The sequence below is a fragment of the Diabrotica undecimpunctata genome, chromosome 9 (assembly GCF_040954645.1).
Source record: "Diabrotica undecimpunctata isolate CICGRU chromosome 9, icDiaUnde3, whole genome shotgun sequence".
NCBI classification, from domain to species: Eukaryota; Metazoa; Arthropoda; class Insecta; order Coleoptera; family Chrysomelidae; genus Diabrotica; species Diabrotica undecimpunctata.
In genome coordinates, this window is record NC_092811.1 from 117,330,297 (window position 1) to 117,353,767 (window position 23,471).

A 23,471-nucleotide genomic window follows, 5' to 3' on the forward strand; every position below is an offset into this window, starting at 1 on the left:
AAATGGGAACTATAAAACCAAAAGACAATTTTAAATACTTGGGAGTCCAAATAACATCAAAAGCAGGAAGTAGCGAAGAAATACACTCCAGGATTGGCCAAACAAGATCAGCCACCAGTCAGCTACACGGACTATTATGGAATAAAAAAATAACAAAAGAAAATAAAAGAAGAATTTATAAAACAATAATAGAAAGTATTGGGCTGTACGGCGTCGAACTCTGGAAAATAAACTAAAGAAACAAATCAAAAATTAAGGCCATGGAAATGAACTACTGGAGACGATGTTGCCAGCTCACTAGACTTGATAGGGTGAGAAACGAAGATATTCGGAGAGAAATGGAAATCGATCTAGACATAATAGACACAATCGAAGCCAAAAGACTTAACTGGTATGGACACCTTCAGAGAATGCTTGAAAATAGATAGCCAAAAAAAATAGAAGAATGGACTCCGCCAACTAGAAGAAAACGAGGTAGACCAAGACGATCCTGGAGAGACGATGTCGACGATGCAATGACCGCCAGAGATCTAACAACTGAAGATTGCTTCGACAGAAAACGCTGGAAATAGGATGCGAGAAGCGGCGCCAGCTGTAGAAGACTCGCATTAATAAGATCATATAAAAATATTTTAGAATTTATCATACAATAATATTTTTCTAAAAAACTGAAGAACTCTGTCTATATAATTGGGATCACTGAGAATGTCGCCTAGCTGTGGTTTGAGATTTAGCTGTCATCTTACTACACTGTATTGGTGGCATTTGGTAAGAAAATTGACAGATAGGCCGGAAATCTGATATCACAGGAAGCTGTGTGTTAGTTTGATGTGGCCTATACGGATTCTTCGTATAATTGTAAGGTCTTGTTTAGATTGTCCCGTAGGGCCAGTCTATAATGGCTTATACAATGAGGGATGGATTGCACGTAAGGATGTATTTAAGGAGCTCCAGTGGGTTTGCCATAATATCGTGGCGAATATGTATGCTTATGTTTTTAAATCTTTGAAAATTTGGATATGAATTGTTGATGTGGTATCTGTTAAAGCCGTTTTAGCATGCTGATCTGCGAATTCGTTGCCAGGTATACCAATGTGAGGCGGAATCCATTAAAGGTAATCTTAGTGTGTAATGTAGAAAGGTGGTGGTAACATTGATGGATATTTTTTACAAGGGGATGATCGGTAAATAATTCCTGAATGCATAAAATGAAAGCTAGAGGCACTGGGCCATAACTGAAAAAGACGACGTAAAAACAAAAAAGTAATTTAAAGAATATTAAAGCTCCTGGAAAAGCTTGCATTCTAGAGTTTTTTTTTGCGTCCATATCCAGCTTTTTGTCTTATACAGTCTAATCATTGTATCGTTTCTGGTCTTATTCTACAATGTTTTGTGAACTGTTTATATATACTGAATTATAGAATGACAATAATTAATTTCATCTTCTGTACTTTATTTATTGCTTTATTTCAGTGATCTAGTGCTAACTTCATATCAATTATTATGGTACGTGTTTTCTATTTCTTTATTAGTGAATGTTTTTAATTGTTTCTGCATCCTGTATCTTCTTCATCTATCATATATATTTAAACTCTTGATGAATATACAAAAAACCGCCTTCGGATTGCAGAGTCGCAATCAAAAATCGATTATCCCATAAAAAGGGTTAAGATAACAAAAATCATTTGTCATTTATACATTTCCGAGGACATTAGCACTGATTTATACCATTTCAGGCCTTAGTTTTAGGGAGAGTTTGGGTTTATCGAGATTCCAGTTAGGAAATATCGACAGTGACGATTATGCGGCAAATAACTCTTATCGGCCGGCTTTTATGCTGGAAACTGAAAGCTTTCTGTGCGATATGGTGTCTGTTTATAGAGAGAACTTTTGTGGGCATTGGTCCAGAAATAGTTTCGCAGAGATACGATCTGAATTCAAGTGGATTTAAATGGAAATATTTTTCCTTTTTTCGGAACGTCAGCTGGTATGATAAATTTTTAATCCTGAAACTCGAAAACTGTTGGCACAGCATCTGTAGCAAGGATTATGTAGATTTCGAATAGTGAAAAGGAACATATTAATTAGGAATTTCCTTTTTAATAAATTTTATCACTATAAGCTTCACAATACATGCTGTAAGAACATGGTACAGAAACTTTTATTTAAATTTGAATTTATGTTAATAATTGTCAAAAGTCAGATAATTTCTGCTGTAATGGCCGATATGTTAGAAATTTATAGGACATTAGCTAAATGCAAACAAGGATATATTTGCCAAAAAGTCGAAGACCAGAAGCAATGAGTAGGTCCACTGCAAACATATTGATTTAGACTACAAAAAACAAGCTTTTTTTTATTTTCATATAACTCTGTAATATCCATCCTATATACTTAAAATCTACAACTTTTCACCGTCATTTCACCAAAAGTTTTGACCCACAAAGGTTTAAACCTTTTTTCTCAAGAACATGTCTCCACTATTCCACTTTTTGTTCTAAATCTCTTTTATTATTTACTATAATACATCGCCATCATACATCAAGTATAATTGTAAAGGATGAACGCGTTTCCCTTGTAACAGTAACAGGAATAGTTTTAAACAAGTCATTTCTCCTAAAAAATATGTTTATTTTGGTTATTCTACACACGCCCGACACGTGTTTATTAGACCCTCAAATATAATGACTACGCAGAAAATGTTTGTATAACAATAACCTACATAATAGATTATAACATCGGAATGTGCTTGACAAACAAGGTCGTTAATTATACCTGCCTTGGGTGCATCGCCATACAGTAATTATTGTATAATTATTATGTAATAAAAATTATTAATAAACGTATTTTAAGAATGTTTTATTTCAGTAGAGTGGTCCCATTAGCTGTTTATGTTGGTACCAAGGTGTGTTTTGGTTAACCAAAAGCCGGTATTTAATATTTCGCGGTTACTAACTATCAAGTTTGATCAATGCACATGCCCCGACTGATAACAAACCAGAGGAAATAAAAGAACAGTTCTTCATAGACCTAGAGCAAGCCTACAGGAGATGTCCTAGAAATGACATTGAGATTGTATTAGGTGACATGAATGCAAGAATAGGACGAGAGCGAGTTTTCATGCTCACGATAGGAAAGCTTATTATGCACAACATCAGTAGCAATGATGGATTTCGACTGATAAACCTAGCAGCAGCACTAAATATGACAGTCACTAGTATCTGTTTTGATTACAAGAACATACACAAGGTAACCTGGACCTCTTTTGATAGAAGAACAACGAATTAGATTGATCACATCTTAATAGATTCAAGGCATGGGACAGACGTAATAAACTGCAGAAGTTATAGAGGCGAAAATATAGACTCAGATCATTGCCTAGTGATCTCAACATTGAGAGCTAGAATTTCAAATACCAGTAAAGAAAATAAAATGGATAAAAAAAATGGAATGTACAAAAGCTGAGAGATGCGACAAATGCGTACTCGAAAAACATCACCAACAGGCTAAGGAATCAAAAAGTTAATGAAAAAGGTCAGACAGATATATACTCCTACTGGCCCAGAATAAAGAAAGATGTTGAAGCAGCAGCGAAAGATGAAATTGGAACAGAAATTTGTGCCCATAAAAATCATTGGTTTGACGGTGATTGCAAGAATGCAACAAAAGAAAAAAATGAAGCCTACAGAAAGATGAACGATGAAGACGAACTAGAACTGTAACGAGTCCGTTACTTAAATAATCGTTTACCTTTTTTTTGTGACTGGAATCTTTTAATTTAATTCTAAATTAAATTCATATTGAAATATTCTTAAACTAAATATTTAAATAACTCCCAGTAAATCTTATTTTCTAAGGTTGGCATTAAACCGCGCCACCAGTGGTAAGATTCTGGAAGTACATCCATCCGACGACTTGTAGAACCTTAACGGTTACTTGTGAACTGGATGTGATCGAAGAAAGATCGTTTCGATCAGAATAGTAGCGGCTGGGAAGTGCCATTTTTCCCGAATTGAGTTTAAGTTTATTTTATTGTCAAGAGCTGTTCGTTTTAGAAGAAATCATTTGAGTTATTTTGTTGTTTGTACGAGGATACTTTCAGTTGGGTCACCCTAGCTGCCTACTCCCAGAATCCAATTGCAAGTCAGGGGAAGAAATCTTTTTAGTTTTTGGGTTGTACTTACTAAGGACAAGGGGAAGAAGTTTTAAGTTCACTGGTTTTTATTGGAAATTTAAGAAGAATTTTAAGTTGACTTATTTGTCTAAGAGTACCTGATACAAGGAATCCAGGTTTGGTGTACCTTTTACCACCTGAGTCTAGTTGTCCACCGGATCATCTTCAAGGGCAACCTACGGAAACCGGCAGGAAGAACTTACTTTTATTTTTGTTTCTCATTCAATTATTTTAAATAACTTTTGCTACGTCATCTTCAAGGTTTTAACTTTTGGTTCCACTTTTAATTTAAATATATATCCTTAATAATAAATACCTTCAATTTTCTTAAAACATTAATCATTATAACTTAATTTAATTATTTATTGTCTACCAAGGGATGAGGTTATAACTCTCCCTTGAATTTCTCTTTGTTAGGTTATCGTGTGCACACATATCCAGAGAGTTTTCACTTGAAAACCTAAACAATTCTTGAACGAAAACTAAACTATTAGTGAGTAGTATATAATTATATTTATTATTTATACAATATTATTGGGTATAACTTTTGTCACGATTTGAAATTAAGGGGTATATCAGGGGTAAATTGTTTTATAATTATATTCAGGGATTTTACTGTAAATATAGCTAAGTTAACTGTACATAAGAGGTGGTGGTTAGTATATAAGCATTTAAAATAGTCTGTACCTAAGTTTGGTAATTATTAAAGTTGTGGTTAAAATTTAATATTTCAATTAGTACCTATCTTTCATATTTCAGCAATACAAGATATCTCGGAAAAAAACATTTAACTTCCTGGCGCCCAAGCATTCATTAGAGCAACTTTTATCTTTCATCTGTTTATTTCTTGGTGGTTTTCTTGTCATTAGTTCTTATATCTTACGGTCTCTGTAGGGCATGCAAATTGGCCGAATCCTTCTTTGAGTGTCAAGTGGTCATTCTCCTGCATAGTCGCTAGCCAACACTTAATTCCGCTATATTTTAAAATTCATATTTACCCTTTATTTATTTCTTTTACATAATTTATTTCTATCTAATCCCTTCCATCTTCCGTTATTCCACATATTAGTTCGTTGGTGTATCAAGGTACATTTTAGAGTTCACCCTTTTGGATAGAGTCACCCAGACTCCTCAGCACATTTTTGTTACAGAACAACTGTACAACTGTAGAGAATTACTCTAGAAAGAAAAGAGAAGAAAATAGGATACACAAAAGAAAAAAACGAAACCACTTAAATAAGGAACTTAAATATATAGAAAACCTTAACAGAGAGAAATAATTCAGAGAATTCTATAAGAAAGTTAATATCAAAAGAAAAGAATTCAAGGCAACCACAAGACAATGCAGAAGTCAGAATGTAGACCTATTAACAACAAGGAAAGATGTATTAAATAGATAAGTGGAATATTTTATCGAGGCAGTTAATATTGAGAAAGAGAAAAAACCTGGAAGATAAAAGAGATTAGGTAAGGAGAACAGACGAGAGGGAAGAGGAACCACCAACGATTCTTGAAGTTAAAGATGCAGTTAAAAACTAGCCAGAGACATATCACCCGAAATAGATACCACCTGAACTATATAAAGAAGGTGGCCATGATACTATAATGATATTAAAGCAGCTTATGAAAGAAATATGGAAACAGAAATCCCTCCCAAATGATTGAAATATTGAAATACTTTGCGCTACACACAAAAAAGGGGATATCTTTGAATGCTCTCACCACAGAGGAATTACGCTTCTAAATGTAGCGTATAAAAATTTTTCCACAGTGTTATGTCACCGTATGGCACCATATGCAGACCGGATAGTAGAAAAATACCAGGCTGGTTTCAGAGGTGGTAAATCGACAATTTATCAGATTGCAACCCTAAAATAAATTTTAGAAAAAACACTGGAATATGGCATTGATATTCATCACATATTTATAAACTACAAAGCAGCCTATGACTCTGTGAATAAAAGAGAAATGTTCAAAGCAATGGAAGAGCTAGAAATACCACATCAGTTGGTAAATTTAAGAAAACTAACTTTTGAAAAAGTTGAATGTAGAGTACCAATTCAGGGGGAACTGTCTAAACCTTTTAAAATAAATAACGGGGTGCGCCAGAGAGACCCTCTCTCCTATATACTGTCCAATCTGGCTCTAAAAAAAGTAATACGTATGTCATAAATCACAACCACTTGTCCAATAAATAACAAATCAGTGCAAATCCATATTGTTGGACGAATGGAAAACACTGTACGAGAGGTGTAGGTAGCATTAAAAGAATCAGTCATTCATCACTCAATCTCCTCCTTAAAGCCCCAATTGTATCGAGAAATACAAAAATAAAACTCTACAAAACAATAATACGCCCAGTCCTAACATATGGTTCAGAGACCTGGAGTCTAATGCGCATGGAACAAAATGACCCAGCTAGAAAACTCCTTGATAGACCCATTGGTCAGAGAAGAAGAGGATGGTCCAGAACAAGGTTCCTTCATAACACCGATGAAGACATGAGAAATATGGGAATACGTGCTTGGCGGAGGAAGGCGATGGATAGGACCGACTGAAGAGAAATTCTTGAGGAGGCTAGGACTCAGACAAGGTTGTAAAGCCAGAATGATGATGATGACTATCATGTAATTTGTTACCATAAAGATAATAGAGATAAATCGTGGAAAGAATTATCAGCTATAACAGACGGAGAAAAAGGAAAATATTCTTAGTAGCCGGTTTTAATAGCAGACTAGGAATAAAAGATGATTTGTATAAAGAAGTAATGGGAGTACTGGGAAAAACAACAGACGAAAAAAGACAATCGAAACTAATAGTTTCCACAAACACAAAGAAATACAAATAAGTACACTAGAGAAGTAAAGGTGTGAGCTAAAAGATCAATAATTTATAGTGGAAAATAGTGGATATAAGAGTGGAAAAAAGTAATAGGAAGACAACAACGGACACAACAGTTAGGAGAGGACCAGAAATATATATTGATCTCTTTCTACTGATAACTAAAATTAAAGAAAAATGAAAAAAAGATTTAAATTCAGCGAAAATTTAAGTAAAAGCTATAAAAACATACAAACTAATAAAAAAGATAAAGCAGAGAAATAAAAAATTAGTTCGTTATTCGTGCATAAGTTTACCATCAGTTCTCCATTTTCATTTTTAACATCCTCGTTAAATTTTTGCTTAATTCTGGGTATTCATCATAATCATCATTGGTGTTACAGCCCTATAAAAGAGCCTCGACCTTCCCAAGTCTATTACGCCAGTCAGTTCTATCCATTGCCAACTGTTGCCAGTTTGCTGCGCCTATTTGTCTACCATCCTCATCTACACCATCCCTTCATCTGAGTTTTGGTCTACCCCTATTTCTACTTCCCACAGGTTGTGACATAAGGATTCTTCTAGGAGGGTTGTTCTGCTGTGATCTTGCCAGATGTCCTGCCCATCTTAGTCTTCCTATTTTTATAAAGGATACTACGTCTTTACCACCAAATATATGTTTATATCTGTGATATATCTCGTAGTTATACCTCCTTCTCCAAATACCATTTTCACAGATGCCACCAAATATTCTTCTCAGGATCCTTCGTTCAAATATAAGCAGGAGATTTTCATCTGCCTTGGAAATGGTCCATGTCTCCGACCCATATGTCAACACTGGTTGTATAAGGGTTTTGTATATGGTTATTTTTGTTTTTTGGCTTAAGTTTCCGCTTCTCATATGTCTACTCAGTCCAAAATAGCATTTGTTTGCTAGGATTATTCTTCGCTTGATTTCTTCCGTCATGACGTTCTCCTTGGTGATCAGGGAGCCTAAGTATGTGAATTTGTCCACCACTTCAAAGGTAGAGGCCGATGTTTCTGGCTCTATTATTGCGTGTTGATGCCATTATCTTAGTTTTATTTTCATTTACTTGCAGGCCCATATTTTTTGAGGCGTGTGACAAGGTGGTATTCATTTCTTCTAGCTTGCGTATTGTGCGGGCAACTAGATCAACATCATCTGCATATGTCAAAATTTGGGATGATTTATTAAAAATGTTTTCTCTACTGTCTATTTGGGCATCCCTGACCGCCTTTTTCAAAGCTATGTTGAAAAGGAGACACGCCAGCGCATCTCCCTGTCGCAGCCCAACATGTGTTTCAAATGCCTGTGATTATTCGCCCTGTATTTCGACTTTGCAAACAACTTTACGCATTGTAGCCTTAACCAATCTTATCAGTTTATCGGGGATGTGAAATTCATCCCCGATAAACTGATAAGAAGATATAAATTGTATGAAATAGGAAAAGGTATAAACCCCATAAGAAATAAATTGTATGAATGGCTTCATACAATTTATTTCTTAGGACACTATCATAGGCCGATTTAAAATCTACGAAAAGATGGTATGTGTCGATATTGAGTTCATTGGTTTTTTCCAGTATTTGCCTTAGCACAAAGATCTGGTCTGTTGTTGATCGACCAGGCTTAAAATCACTTTGATATTCGCCAAGAAGCTCCTCTGAATATTCACTCAGGCGACCATATAAAATACTCGCTCCTCTGAATATTCTGGGTATTACTTGGTGGATATTCGAGCGTTAAAATCCCTCAGTATTATCATCTTTCCTCTGACTTGCTCTATTACTTATTGTAGTTCGTCATAAAATGAATCCCTTATTATTTGAGGATTGTTATTTTCTGGGTCCAATACTTTGATGATGATCAGGTGTTTCTTCTCCATTCTTATCTGACACTCTTTGATGTGATTTTGATGTCTTTGGTGTATTAGTAAGGCTACACTTTTTTAGCCCTGGTGTCTTTTGCTACTCCACTTTAGAGATTAGTATATATAAATTTAATTTTGATTTTCACTTTCCTTTGTTCTTCTTCTTCCTCTTTATAAGCAATTGTTCATTGTTCTCTCCATCTTTTGCGCGGTCGTCCGATACTTCTTCTGCCGATTGGTGACTTATCTTTTTCTATTTTGAGGACACAGGTCAACCCCATTCTGCTTATGTGGTTATTCCATTCTTTTTTTCTATTTTGTGTTCATTTATTTATACACTGTACGTTACATTTTCTTCTAATGTCTTCACTTCTCTTTCGATCTCTTAGCATATTTCCTGTAATTCTTCTCAGTACTCTCATCTCTGCCGTTTCCAGTAGCCTTTGTGTTGTGGCTGTGTCGGGTCTTGTTTGTGAGCCATATGTCAATATTGGTCTTACACTGGCTTTATAAATTCTTGATTTCATCTCAGTGTTAATCTGTCTGTTTCGCCATATAGTGTTATTAAGGCATTCAGCCAGTCTATTGGCTTTTTGTACTTGATTTCTTAGTTCTTTGTTAAAGTCTCCATAGCTGGACAGTGTAATACCAAGATATTTTATTTCCATTAGGTGCTTGTTCAATAATGATGCCATTAATTTTTATTTTATTTCTGGTTTCTTCATCTTACTTTCCTTTGTTACATGTAGTATTTCTCATCTGGGTTTTGGATATTTTTCTCTTGTCCTTATTTCTTGCCGTGGTCGTCTTCAATCTTCAATCCGATTCCGAGGCTTCATATTGTTTCTTTGAAAAGAATGAAAATTTTAGACAAGTTAAACGGGTATGGCAAACGAGAATAAAAAAGAAAGGAAGATCAAGGCAGACTTGGGACAAATATGTAAGGGAATTAGTTCAAGAGGGAGAAATAACATGGGCCGAAGCCAGAAATTTGGCTGAGAGTGATAAGAAAAAATGAACAAAATTTTTATACATGAACTATAAAAAAACTTGATTTTGCTAGACAAACATGAAACATTTGTGTACTCCTAAATTAATTTTAGGGATTATCTTATTCATTTTGTAGTAAATTTTGTTCAGTTTGTTCTTATGAGACTTTTTCTCGGTAAAATATAAGAGTTTCTTGGTGTATTATGTGCCACATTCATTAAAAAAATCTAAAATAGCTCTCGTCAGCCGCCATTGTTAATGATTGAGTTACTAAAACATAAGAAGTACCTTAAGTCAGACGAACTGACGTTTTAACAGACAAAAGATTTGACATACGAAGAGAAAAGGAAAAGGAGAAGACGACAGATAAAGATGATTTATCAGACGGAAAAAAAGACGACGGGGAAGAAGGAGAAAAATAACCGACACATAACATACATCTGACAGAAAGAGGAAAAATTTACACGACAAAGATCGTACCTGTAACATCTGCCCACCTGTCCGACCTGTCTCACGTGGCGGCAGAACATCAAAAAATTCCGATTTTTCCCACAAGACAAATTTTTTATATACTCAACCAGCCCATACTCTACCACATACATTTCATGGTATTGTTGGGTTTTAAATTTACTGTGTTAGATAGTCAAATGGAATTTAAGGTTGAATGACCTTGTTTATAAATTTTATGACATTACTAACAAATAACTACCCTTTACATATACGTCGCAAAAGTAACCAAAAGGGTTTAAACATGTTTTAGACTTAAAATTGTAATTTAAAGAAATAAAATAATCAGGTATATACCTACAAGTTTGGTCATGTAATATTTATTTTGAACTCCTTGTGTGGGAATACTAACCATCCGGAAGAAGTAAAGCTTATTTCAAGGCCTGCTTTATATACGTTTTTTTTTTTTAATTTCTTGTTATTTACAATATATAAATCTAGTGTAGAGAAAAAAATCTTTACTTACCTCTTTGGACAATTTTTCTACACAAAGTTGGTTTAAGCTTCTTTTCTGGATCATCTGGATCTAGCAGATGTTCAGGAGTATTTCTATCGGTGCAGTTGATCATGCCGATTGTATACGGATTGAAAGGATCACCGCATCTAGGGTCGTATTCAGAGTTACAGTCATAACACTGTAGAATGCTACCGGTTTCTGCATCTAATTTGTTATATAGTAAGTTGGTTTGAATTGGATATGGATACTCCTCTTGGGCTTTACCTAAAAATTTGAGATGTTTCTAAATATTTCTGAACTAGTTTAGTCAAAATTTAAGTAACTAAGCATATTAGGTAATTTCTTTTTAAAGAAGGAATCGCAAATTTTATCACTATATAACAGTACTTGTTTTGTTGATTTGGTCACGAGAGACGCAATAATTTATAATAAATAACAAGAATTTAATTGATTTGAGATTTTATGACTACAAACCAAAAGAGAAAGCCAAGAATAAAGTAAAGTTAACGAAATCTTAGAGACAAGCCTTGATCAGATGGCTATTTCTACATTTTATTTGCTATTAAGCGAGATTAAGAGGGATACGGTTCTGTTCGAGTTCGGGGTCTCAATCTGCCCTCACTCGTGACGTACCAGTGTCGTGTTCTGTATAAATACAAGAACCATCAAACGGCACTGAGGTCTCAGTCTTCCTACTCCTCAGTGTCGAGTGAGCGCGCAAAATATGGAGTGACAGCCTTCCATAGAGGTATTAATCCGCCAATGAACAAGCAGAATTGCTTTTAAAGAGGAAGAAGAAGAAGAAAAACTTTTATTTCTTGTCCAAACAATCAAAGACAACATTCCACATGAACAACACGGAGTTTAAGGAAATTTCTTGTGCATGCTGCCCACGATCTTACGTATTCCATACCAATCGTATAATACAAGATAGGATTCATGAAAATTCCATTTCACTTCGCAATTCCGATTCAATTTCAGCTCTAAGTCAACACCATCTTCACAAAGGTCACAAAATTGGTTTCGAAAACTCCAGAATCATAGCCCTCACCCATTTCTATAAACCAAGCATTAGTCGAGAGCCAATAAAAACTGAAAAACGGCCGAATTGTCTCAATAAAACAGATGGCGGCACCCGGCAACGCATGTTTTGATGGCTCTAATGGGTATAAATTAAATGAAATAAAGTAAAAACGCTTGACAAGAACATATTTCATTTGAATCCTGCCATATCTTTTCAACTGCATAATCTATATCTATCGAAGTTTCGTTAAAATATTTGAGACTCTAGATAATGTTCTTTATTTCCATATCTTCGTAGATAGGTTTTTAAGTCTTCCTGGCCATTGTTTTGGTTGCTGTACGATTTTACCAATAGTTTCGCGTATAAGGCAGTCTCTACCAGATGTTCATCCTGAAAGCGTCTGATTTATTTTTTTTAATAAAGCTTATTATAGCGTTACATAGCTTGTTATTTATTTGCCTTTATTTCAGGTTACTCTAAATAGTTTCTCTCGGTATACTATCAAATGCTTTATCTACGTCAATAAATTTATAGGTAGGTACCTAGTTATTTTAGCATTTCTGGTGTCACTCTGTCTTGGACAGTTTTTTTTTTCGTTTTGATGTATATTCTGTGACTTCTTCGTTTGTTACATTGTTTTTTTTCCTATTTTGATTTTTCTGAACGCTATTTAGGACTAAAATGTTGGTTTGGTCAGGTGTTAGTGGCTACTTAAATTAGTACAGTATACTCCCTCTATAACGAACACGGTTATTACGAGGTTTCGCTTATAACGAGATACATTAGATGTCCCGTGAAATTTCTATTGAACTATAACCGTCTATAGCGAGGCAAATTTGGTTATAACGAGAGAAAATAAGATCCAAAAACGTGTTTTTTACGTTTTTAGTCCGGTCGTGGCTATAAATAAATATCTTTTCAAACAGCCCCTCAATTCCTCAATAAACTTAACTGCAGCCCGCAATAAACTTCTTTACAATGAATAAATACAACTGTTTCACATCTTTAGAAAATATATGATAGAATGATACTGGACCATTTAAAGCAGTTAAAAATAACAGAGTTGTGACTCTTGAAGAAGGCTCCCATCCGAATGGAGGTGGATCTAGCTTTTCCGATGCGTGCTCTAATCTCCTGGTTGTTGGTCCATTCTACATTTATTATGGTGCCAAGGTAGTTGTAGTGTCACTCTTTCTACAGGGGATTGGTTGAAGTAGAGTTGACCTTCTGTTATTTTTTTCTTGCTAATTATCATAAGCTTTGTCTTCTTAACGTTTATAGGTAAGTATAAGGTAGTAAGTAACCTGTAGGTCTTCTAAGTTGTCCACAAATACTATGGTGTCATCTGCATATCTGATATTGTTTAGCCGGTAACCATTTAGTAGAATACCTTTTTCAGTTTCGTGTAAAGCTTCGATAAATATTCTTTCAGTGTACAGATTAAAGATTAGAGGAGACAAAACACAGCCTTGCCTCACTCCACGCATGATTTTCACATAGACAGTGTGTTCACCTTCAACTCTGAGATTTGCTGTCTGATTCCAGTAAAGATTTCTAATTATTTTCAGATCTTGGTTGTTAATTCCTGCTTCTTTTAGTATTTGCATCATCTTGGCGTGCTGTACTCGATCAAACGCTTTCTCGCAATCAACCAGATATGTGTTTACATCGCAGTTGACGCCTCTGCATGTCTGGAATAAGACTTATAGTAAGAACAAAGCCTCTCTAGTACCAACAGCAATTGTGAACCCGAATTGATTGGGGGAAATTTGACTTTAACACAGCTTGTAGATTCTCTTATGAATTATCTTTAGGAACAATATGTATGATAAACCTATAGTTTCTGGATAAATAAAAAATGTATATAGCTAGGTGGCTTGGAGGTGACTATGCGTCCGCCTTTGATGTCGAATGACTTGGATTCTATTCCCCACTACAACATCACACTACAAATTAAACAGTCGTTATCTATCTAAGACAGCTCCTCTACACAGTCGTTCGGAATCGACATCAAACTGTAGGTCCCGTATATCCGTCTTCACTTAATGATAAGCAATATAGACTACCTACGCTCAAAATTGAGCATGGCACATTAAGCAGAATATACAATATTCTGATTGTTAATGGGTCTATATAAACAAAAACGTATTTAGTGAGTAGAACGATGAATACAATTACTAGTTTTTTTAAATATTAATGTAATTATCCCAAGCTTTTTAATTCTTTGTCTTCAATATTAATTTTCCAGAAACTACAGTATAAGCATGATAATGTAATTCCTGTAGCTATTTAAAATCCATTACATTTTACATTAATTTCGCATAAAACTTTTACTGAACAATATTTTGAGTGAGCTTTCCACTATTAGCAGTAATGAAAACATTACTTACGTATTGATTTTACTTTTTTCCACCACCTGACGTAATTGAGTATGTTACATAATTAACTCTTGATGTTTTATAATTTGATTACGCGATTATCCAACTACAATTTCCTAATGCATGGATGGCCAGTACTTAAAGAAATACATTGTTAAAAATAAGATAGTTTTTAGATAGAAAATTTTTGTGAATAGAGGGGTTTTTTAATTTAGATAGAATTTGATCTGGGTCAGCTGCTTTGTCGTTTTTAAGGTAGTTTTATTGCACATTTTAGTACATCTTTTTAAATTCTTGCATCGCCTATATTCTTCATATCATCAATTTCTATTACTTCTACAAAAAGCTGTAATTCCGTATCTTCCACGAAATTGGCCGGTATGTCAAAATCCAAATTGGGAGCACAAAAAATGCATAAAGGCGGGTACACATATGCGAGCAGAACTGTTCGCGAACCGTTTGTGAACGCTATATTCGTTAATTTGTACGACGGGACAAACCGCTTGCGAGCTGTTCGTTCGTTGCTCGTCAGGAACCACAGCCTGTCGGTTTTTGGGACGAACACAAAGAATGTTCGCAGAACTATAAATTGTGTCTATAAATTGTTTCTGCTAAGTGTGCGATGAGATCATTCGGTTAAACACAATTGCTGAACGAGCGCGGCTTATTCAAAAGTAACGAGAGAAATTAATAACAGATAATCTAAACAAAATACCGAAATGTTTAGAATAACGAAGTAAATTAATTCTCGGTTTGTTATTAGATACTTAGGGTATTGGATAGCCTGAACATAAACATATTTTTAACGAACTCTTCGCGAACAGCTCACGAGCAGTTCGCAAACAGTTCGGCTCGCATATGTGTACCCACCTTTAAGGCGGGTACACATATGCGAGCAGAACTGTTCGCGAACCGTTTGTGAACGCTATATTCGTTAATTTGTACGACGGGACAAACCGCTTGCGAGCTGTTCGTTCGTTGCTCGTCAGGAACCACAGCCTGTCGGTTTTTGGGACGAACACAAAGAATGTTCGCAGAACTATAAATTGTGTCTATAAATTGTTTCTGCTAAGTGTGCGATGAGATCATTCGGTTAAACAAAATTGCTGAACGAGCGCGGCTTATTCAAAAGTAACGAGAGAAATTAATAACAGATAATCTAAACAAAATACCGAAATGTTTAGAATAACGAAGTAAATTAATTCTCGGTTTGTTATTAGATACTTAGGGTATTGGATAGCCTGAACATAAACATATTTTCAACGAACTCTTCGCGAACAGCTCACGAGCAGTTCGCAAACAGTTCGGCTCGCATATGTGTACCCACCTTTAGATGTTGTCTACGTTTTGCTATCTTAAGTGGAAAAACACTGTAAATATTATAGATATAATAAAAATAGACTATTTTAGACATAGTGAACAAAGTAGTGAAACGTAGAGCATTCGATCGGTGGTTTATCTATCTCTCTTTAGCACCTAGCATAGTAAATGCACCTCCCATCTCCAGCCTTCCATTACTCCCCATTTACTGGGTGGTGAATCACCAAACGGGCCATAGGAAACTCAGTGGGAACTTCTAAATTGTTGAATTTCTGCTTCTCTAATTTAGTTTACATCAAAAGTCATAAGATACTATTTGTAGAGGACTGAAATCTGTATTAAAAACTATTAATAGTCCGGTAAAATAAGGATGCAACCTCGGAATGAAAGATAATAAGCTGAAAATTTGCATACGTCTTTATTTTGATGGTATAAAACTTACCTCAAAAGTCTCATATAATCACGTGTCCGCGACTTAAGATATTTAAGGTCAAAGGTCACGAAAATGAGTTTTCTGCAAATATCTCGTTTCCCTTACACTTTATGACATTTAAGGTGGTAAGAAAAATTGTAGAATGGAAAATTCTCTTCAATTTTTGTCTCAAGTACTTTTATGTACCTTCAACCCTTCTTAAGATAGAGCGCAAAGAGTGGGGGACCGCTTACCTGTGTATACGGTAACGCGAAGTCAGCCAGTAGGATTCAATAAATAATAAGTTATATAGTTAATTATTCACTTAAAATACTATTATTATCATTAAATTTTTATTATTTATTATTTAATAAACTATATTTATAGATATTAATTATAAAATATATATTTTTTATATAATATTTATTTTATTTTTAACAAACATACAATATTAAATGAAATATTTCAAATGAACTTTAATGATATTTTTAACAGCTGTATATACGATAAATTAAGATCAAGTGCAGAATTCAACAATAATCACTTTTATATTTAATTAAATACTGAAAAAATCATATTTGTTATTTTTTAAAATTATATATTTATTTATTAATCCAATAATCGATTTATTAAAGTTACAAATATAATATATATTCTTTTATTATTGTTCCGTTTCGCATTTATATTTGTTTTGAATTTATTTACATTTATACAGTAGTGATATATTCATTTTTATCTCTATTTAAACATACGCGCCACTAACGGTAATGCTTTGTGTTTTTGCACGCTAAGGCAAAAACCGGCTTTGGCGCAAAAGACTCACTTCGCCATCAACACTCGACCAAGTCGGTCGATATTTTTGTATTAATTTTCTTCTTCATCGTCTTCTTCTTCTTCTTCTTCTTCTTCCTCTGACTGCTCAATATCGGATTCATCATCATCATTCTCGTTTATTAAAGTATCAGAATAAAAATATTCAAGAATATCAGGTGCATATTCACTTTTTTCATTGAAATCATCTGAAGTTGATGAAGCGTTTAGACATGATTGTCCATTACACTGCCCACAAATTAAAGTACATTGCAATCCTGATTTCCTGCATCCGCAATTAGAACCACAACCTTTCTTGCAATTGCAAAATATTGTATTCAGCAGTTCTTCTGGTGCTGGCGGTAATAATGTTGTTATTGGTTCCAGAAATTCATTTTGCATTACCCAGCCGAATTCTTGGGATTCTAAATCATTTCCCAACCAAATTTGGGTCTGATAATAGACACGAATGATATGCTGACGAGCTACTGCACTTCAAGGTGGAAGACTTGATAACTGCACTGGTTTGTTAAGTCTTGTTGATTTGATGAACTGGGTGTATCGAAAAGAGTCTATATCGTCTTCTGATGTTGGAGCATTATACGCTGCTAAGAAAATACGTACTCCATTTTCAAATAATTCTTGTACAGGGCAGTTTTTTTGTTAAAATAGTTGAGGTGACTGATGTAAATGGTGATTTTTTTTGAACATTTTAATAAACGATATTTTACCTTTCCTATAAATCGCAGAAGTCGTATCACATCCACTAAACGCGTGTAAAAATAAGATGTGTTTCTTAGAATGAGGGTATTTATCAAAACTTTTCGATGAATATAATTTTGTCTCAGCATTACCCTTACCAATTTTTAAAAAAAAAAATTCTTGTTGATGTGATTGAGCTCGTCCTATCAAGATAACTAGCAAATCAATATCTTCTCCTACAATGACGAAAGTTTTTCCTACATCTTCAGACTCTGCAATAGCTGTTTCTACAATGAGAACATCAGCATCATCTCTGGCTTGTTTTGTAGTGATATTAACAGCTTTTAATTAGAAATAAATTTTTATAAAAATAAAATAAAAATATAATAAAATAAATTTTTTTCGGTAAAGAAATACTAACGCAGAAAAATAGTTCTACCCTGCCATTCCCATCATCAAGTGAAATATCCCTCCACCGCTATTGTGCGTATATACATAGAAGTCCCAAACTCATTCGCCACGGTGTGTAGAAAGTCATATTAAAAAAAAACAGGTTAGGTCATATATAACAAAGGAGCATCTGCTACAGCTTCGCAGAAACAGCAACCGCCGTACAAGAGATTTGTATTTCGAGATATATTATTCGTAGTAATATGAACGAAAAGTATTTTATTTAATATTGTATGTTTGTTAAAAATAAAATAAATATATAAAAAATATATATTTTATAATTAATATCTATAAATATAGTTTATTAAATAATAAATAGTAAAAATTTAATGATAATAATAGTATTTTAAGTGAATAATTAACTATATAACTTATTATTTATTGAATCCTACTGGCTGACTTCGCGTTACCGTATACACAGGTAAGCGGTCCCCCACTCTTTGCGCTCTATCTTAAGAAGGGTTGAAGGTACATAAAAGTACTTGAGACAAAAATTGAAGAGAATTTTCCATTCTACAATTTTTCTTACCACCTTAAATGTCATAAAGTGTAAGGGAAACGAGATATTTGCAGAAAACTCATTTTCGTGACCTTTGACCTTAAATATCTTAAGTCGCGGACACGTGATTATATGAGACTTTTGAGATAAGTTTTATACCATCAAAATAAAGACGTATGCAAATTTTCAGCTTATTATCTTTCATTCCGAGGTTTGCCCCCTTTTTTGCCTTATTTTACTGGATTATAAAATTGTTCTACGAATTAAGTGTGCTCCAAAATTTTACAAAAATATAATATATTTTTTAGGCCACCCCTAAAAGTTAGGTCACACGTAGTGCAAGAATGTGTGTGACGTGTATAATATAATACACTCCAATTCAATTCCAGGTTATACAATAATTCAAAGAATTTCAATATAGTTTTACTGTGATCTTTCCTAAAAATAATTTATCATAATTTCTAAACATAAAACTATAACAAATGTTCAAACAATAAGCCACTTTGTACTAAGCAGTATCCCACTAGATTGTACAATTTTCGTTTAACATTAGCCAGAACGCGTGGCGTTATTTTTGCACAGTCTTCAATGATTCGCATTTTTAATGCTTCAGTATCTGTAAATTTTTGGTCAGAATAGATTTTGCAAAGGAAACAATTAAGTTTAAGGACTTCCTTTACCTCCCAGTTATTGTGCACAGGGCATCCATCAATTTGAAACCAAATTTCTTCTTCATCTGGAGCTATTTCTGCGGAGTCGCGGTAAAATCTCTTCTTGTAGCAAGTATAAAAACTTTTTTGAATTTAAATTTTCCTCATAGAAAAATGGTCCAATAATATTGTATCTAAATATCCCTAGCCAGACATTTGTTTTTCGAAGATATTGGGTATGGCTTTCAATAATATCCTCAGGCTGTCTTGTCGACCAAACCCTATAATTTTGAACATTTGGTTCATTATTTAATGTATGTACGTTCATCGCTAAACAAAATGTTTTTTAAAAATTGTCTGTCTGCATTAGCCCTCTCTAAAATTTCATAAAAAAATTCTGCTCATTGCTCGACAACGATTTTAGTTCTTGATCACATTGAAATTTATATGAACGGAATTTATTTCTTTTAAAAAATTTTAAGGCCGTGGAATTATGAATATTAAACTGGTCTGCAATGACTGCCTGGTGGCCTGAAAAATGTATTATATTGTTGCAAAATTTTGGAATACATACGTTTAATTCTTAGAAGAATTTTAACATTTGTTTTCGATACAGATTTCAGTCCTCTACAAAGTTTTTCTTGACTTTTGGTGTAAAATAATTAAGGAAACAGGAATTCAATAATTTAGAATTTCCCATTGAGTTTCCTATGGCGCATTTGACGATTCATCACCCTGTATATTAGTTTGGTAGATCAGGCGTGTATTATACTCAAAGATAGCTAGACCACTTAAAGTGAATATTATCGTTTCAAATCTATTCACATAACGACCCATATTTTATCTAATCTATTATTATTATGTCTTTAAAAGATACACAGTCGCAGAAATGGATGGTAGCACATCGTTTCTCCTAGCGACTTGAAACTTCTCTTTTGAATTGATTGACAATCCGGTAACAAATTAATGTATATTTTAAGAGGACTATCCATCCCGATACAGGCCGTAACGCTGTGAATTGAACAGTACTCATAGAACAGGATAGCACAAAAACAACCACGCGTAGGGCACCCAATCCGGTTAAAATGTATTGTAAGATCATTATAGGTGTAAAAAAGTCTGTCGATACTTGGTGCTGAACTGAGTTTTTTCTTAGCCCAGGAACTCTATGTCAAGAATAGTGAAAAGGAATTAACGAAACACAGCGTAGAACACCTGGTCCGGTTGGCAGTCATTTTCGAACCCTAAAGTGAATACTAAAGTTGTACAAAGTCTGTTAACGCTTGATGCTAAATAAGGCTTTCCCTTAGCCCAGGAACCCTACGTTCTTCTTCTTCTTCCTTTGCCCTATCCGTTTCGGACGTTGGCTATTAACAAGGCTATTTTGACTTTGTTTACGGCACCTCTGAACAGTTCGGTCGATGTTAGTCCGAACCATTGTCGCAGGTTATGCATCCATGAGTGTCGTCTTCTTCCCGGTCCCCTCCTACTGTCGATTCTTCCTTGGACTATTAACTGTAGCAGCCGGTACTTAATATTCCTCACGACATGTCCGAAGTACTCAAGCTTCCGTTTCTTTACGGTGAAGATTATTTCTTTGCTTTTGCCTATTCTCTGCATTACTTCCACGTTAGTGATGTGGTCTGTCCAGGATATCCGAAGAATACGGCGATATATCCACAGCTCAAAGGATTCTAGTTTCTTCAGGGTGGCTTCCGTTGTGGTCCATGCCTCTGCTTCATAGAACAAGACCGGGAAGACATAACACTTGACCAGTCTTAATTTTAGTTCCATTGAGATTTTGCTTGTGAACCACTTTTTTATATTGTTGAACGCGTTTCGCGCTTTTTCAATTCGTGATCTTATTTCTGTTGACTGGTCCCATTTTGTGTTGACTGTGGTTCCAAGGTATGTGTATGTCTCCACTTGTTCTATTTTTCGGTTGTTTAATGTCAATTGCATCGGAGGTTGTTGTGTTCTGCTGATGAGCATGCATTTAGTTTTGGTTGTATTGAGTTCTAAACCATATTCTTGACTTGCTGTGTGTATGCTTTGCATGAGTCTTTGAAGCTCGTTGCAGTCATTTGCGATAATAACTGTGTCATCAGCATATCTTATATTATTGATTACCTCTCCGTTTACTTTGATACCCTCCGAAACTTCTCCCAGTGCTTCTCTGAAGATTTTTTCAGAGTATATATTGAACTGGAGCGTCGAGAGGACGCATCCCTGTCGTACACTCTTTTTAATATCTATCTTCCCACTGTGTAAGTTGCTCATCTTTATCTCAGCACTTTGGTTCCAATAGAGACTGGTTATTATGCGCAGATCCTTGCCATCAATATGCATCTTCCTGAGCCTACGTTACAAGTAGTGAAAAAGAATCACCGAAATATCGCGTAGTGCAACCGATCGGGTTAACAGTCACTTTGGAGACCTAAAGTGAGCACTGAAGGCGAAGAAAGTCTGTCAACGCTTAGTGTTAAATAGGGCTTTCCCTTAGTCCAAGAATCCTATCATAAGAGTATGCAGTTTATTTGCCGCTTGAATGGCAGACAACCCCAAAAGTCGCATCGAGAAATACGAAAAACGATATACAGGCAAATCCAAATATATTAATTATCAACCACATTCCCACAAAATTCTCGAAGGTCCACTCACGGTAGATATAAAAATGTTCGAAGGCATCTACGCTAACCAATCAGAAAAATCCGTTTGAATATACATCAAAATCTTAATATACACCAAAGCAAGGCAGAAAGAGAACAGAGACCACATAGGAGCAGGTTCTTACTGTTTTACTGACAATATCCAACCAATTTCATACAAAGCGAACATCTCAACACCAAATGCCCACAAAAATAACTGCTGATAACAACACAAATCACTGTAATGCCCCAAGGCAAATGCTCCAATTTGTCCAAACTGCCGAGGCAATTTGGCAAGAAACTAGTCCACATCAAATGCAAATTGTAATTACTTTCAAACAAATTCCAATACACGATTTCACCTCAAAAATGCAGTCAATAACTCACTTTATGTCTATTGTTCTTTTTAATGTCTTTGTAGAAAAAAGGGATGACATCGCCGGACTCTGTCCCGAGATTTTCATACCATGAATCAAATTTATTCATCCAAAATCGATATTATTCCTTGTTACATCCATCCCTAAGTTGGCAAGTGCACCCAGCTCTCAGAGGACACTCACTTGCTAACCACTACCTACAATCCTAAACACACAGTTCCCCGAAGTCATATGTTGGAAAGTCGAGTCAATACACTACGGACAGGTGGAGATTGGTTTTCAGATCTCATTGCACAATGATATTTGTACAGGGTGAGGACCTAGCCATAGCTAACCTCCACGCATTTACTAAAGAAAGGCCAAACAACTTTGAAGGGAATCGTTTTTTTGTGATCCCGGTATTTTTATCGACTGACGGCCGACCAGCCAAAAGAAAACCCACCACCAGGAGATAATGAATAACCACCTTCTCCTTGGCCCTTGCCACTTTCTCCGTCCGCCATTTTGGGTAAATCAATCTGCCCCACTACCCCAATCCAAAACAGTATCCTATTCCTTGAAGATACAAAAACTTTAAGCATATATCTCTAGGAATATACTCCCTTTTGGAGTAAATAAACTTGAACGATGAGACTTAAACCTACTTAAAATAAAAACCTGGTCCGACTCTAAGACAGTAGCATTATCCTATAAAGGAGCTCTTGCTTCGTTATAACAGCCAGATCAGTATCGTCGATTCTGTAAAATTTCTTGGTATTTTTATATACAACAACCTTAAATGGCCCCTCCATATCGATTTGTTAAGTAAGAAACTAGCCTCAGCCTGCTATGTAACAAGATCTATTTCGAAGGAAATCAATTTAACACTTTCCAAAATAACATATTTTCCTTTGTTCGAGTCATATCTTCGATATGGTCTTCCTTTTTGGGGTTCTAGTACAGCTGCCCAATCTGATGTTATTTTTAAATTACAAAAAAAAGAGCAATACGGTATCTTTTTGGCCTCAGTAGAATAACACATTGCAGAAGCTACTTAAAAAATAACGGGATTTTAATTCTTTCCTCTTTATATATTCTAGAAACTGTTTGCTTAATTCGTAAACACCTACAGGTTTTTCCCGCAAGACCTAGAAATTCGAGCTTTGATGTGTATTTCCGATCCCTATATTATATCCGGCAAAAAAATTATACAACCACCTCCCTTTGCAACTTAAATCTACAACTTCTTTCCTTAAATTTCGTAAATTGACAAAATCCTATCTATCTGAAAGACCATATTATTAGGTGGAAGAGTTTCTTAACGAATAACTAAGAAATTACAGTACGTTTACAGTTATTTTCCATTTCTTTGAGAACCACTT

The 23,471-nt window shown here is 34.8% G+C and overlaps 1 protein-coding gene across 1 annotated transcript in view; it reads right to left on the reverse strand.

The window, feature by feature from the left end:
- The window catches only part of LOC140450643 (UPAR/Ly6 domain-containing protein crok-like), a 40,016-nt gene that overhangs the window by 11,346 nt on the left and 5,199 nt on the right, over positions 1–23,471 (reverse strand). The window contains exon 2 of the mRNA XM_072544304.1: positions 10,850–11,104. Within this exon, the coding sequence (XP_072400405.1) occupies positions 10,850–11,104 (255 nt within the window). The remainder of the gene's footprint in view (positions 1–10,849; positions 11,105–23,471) is intronic.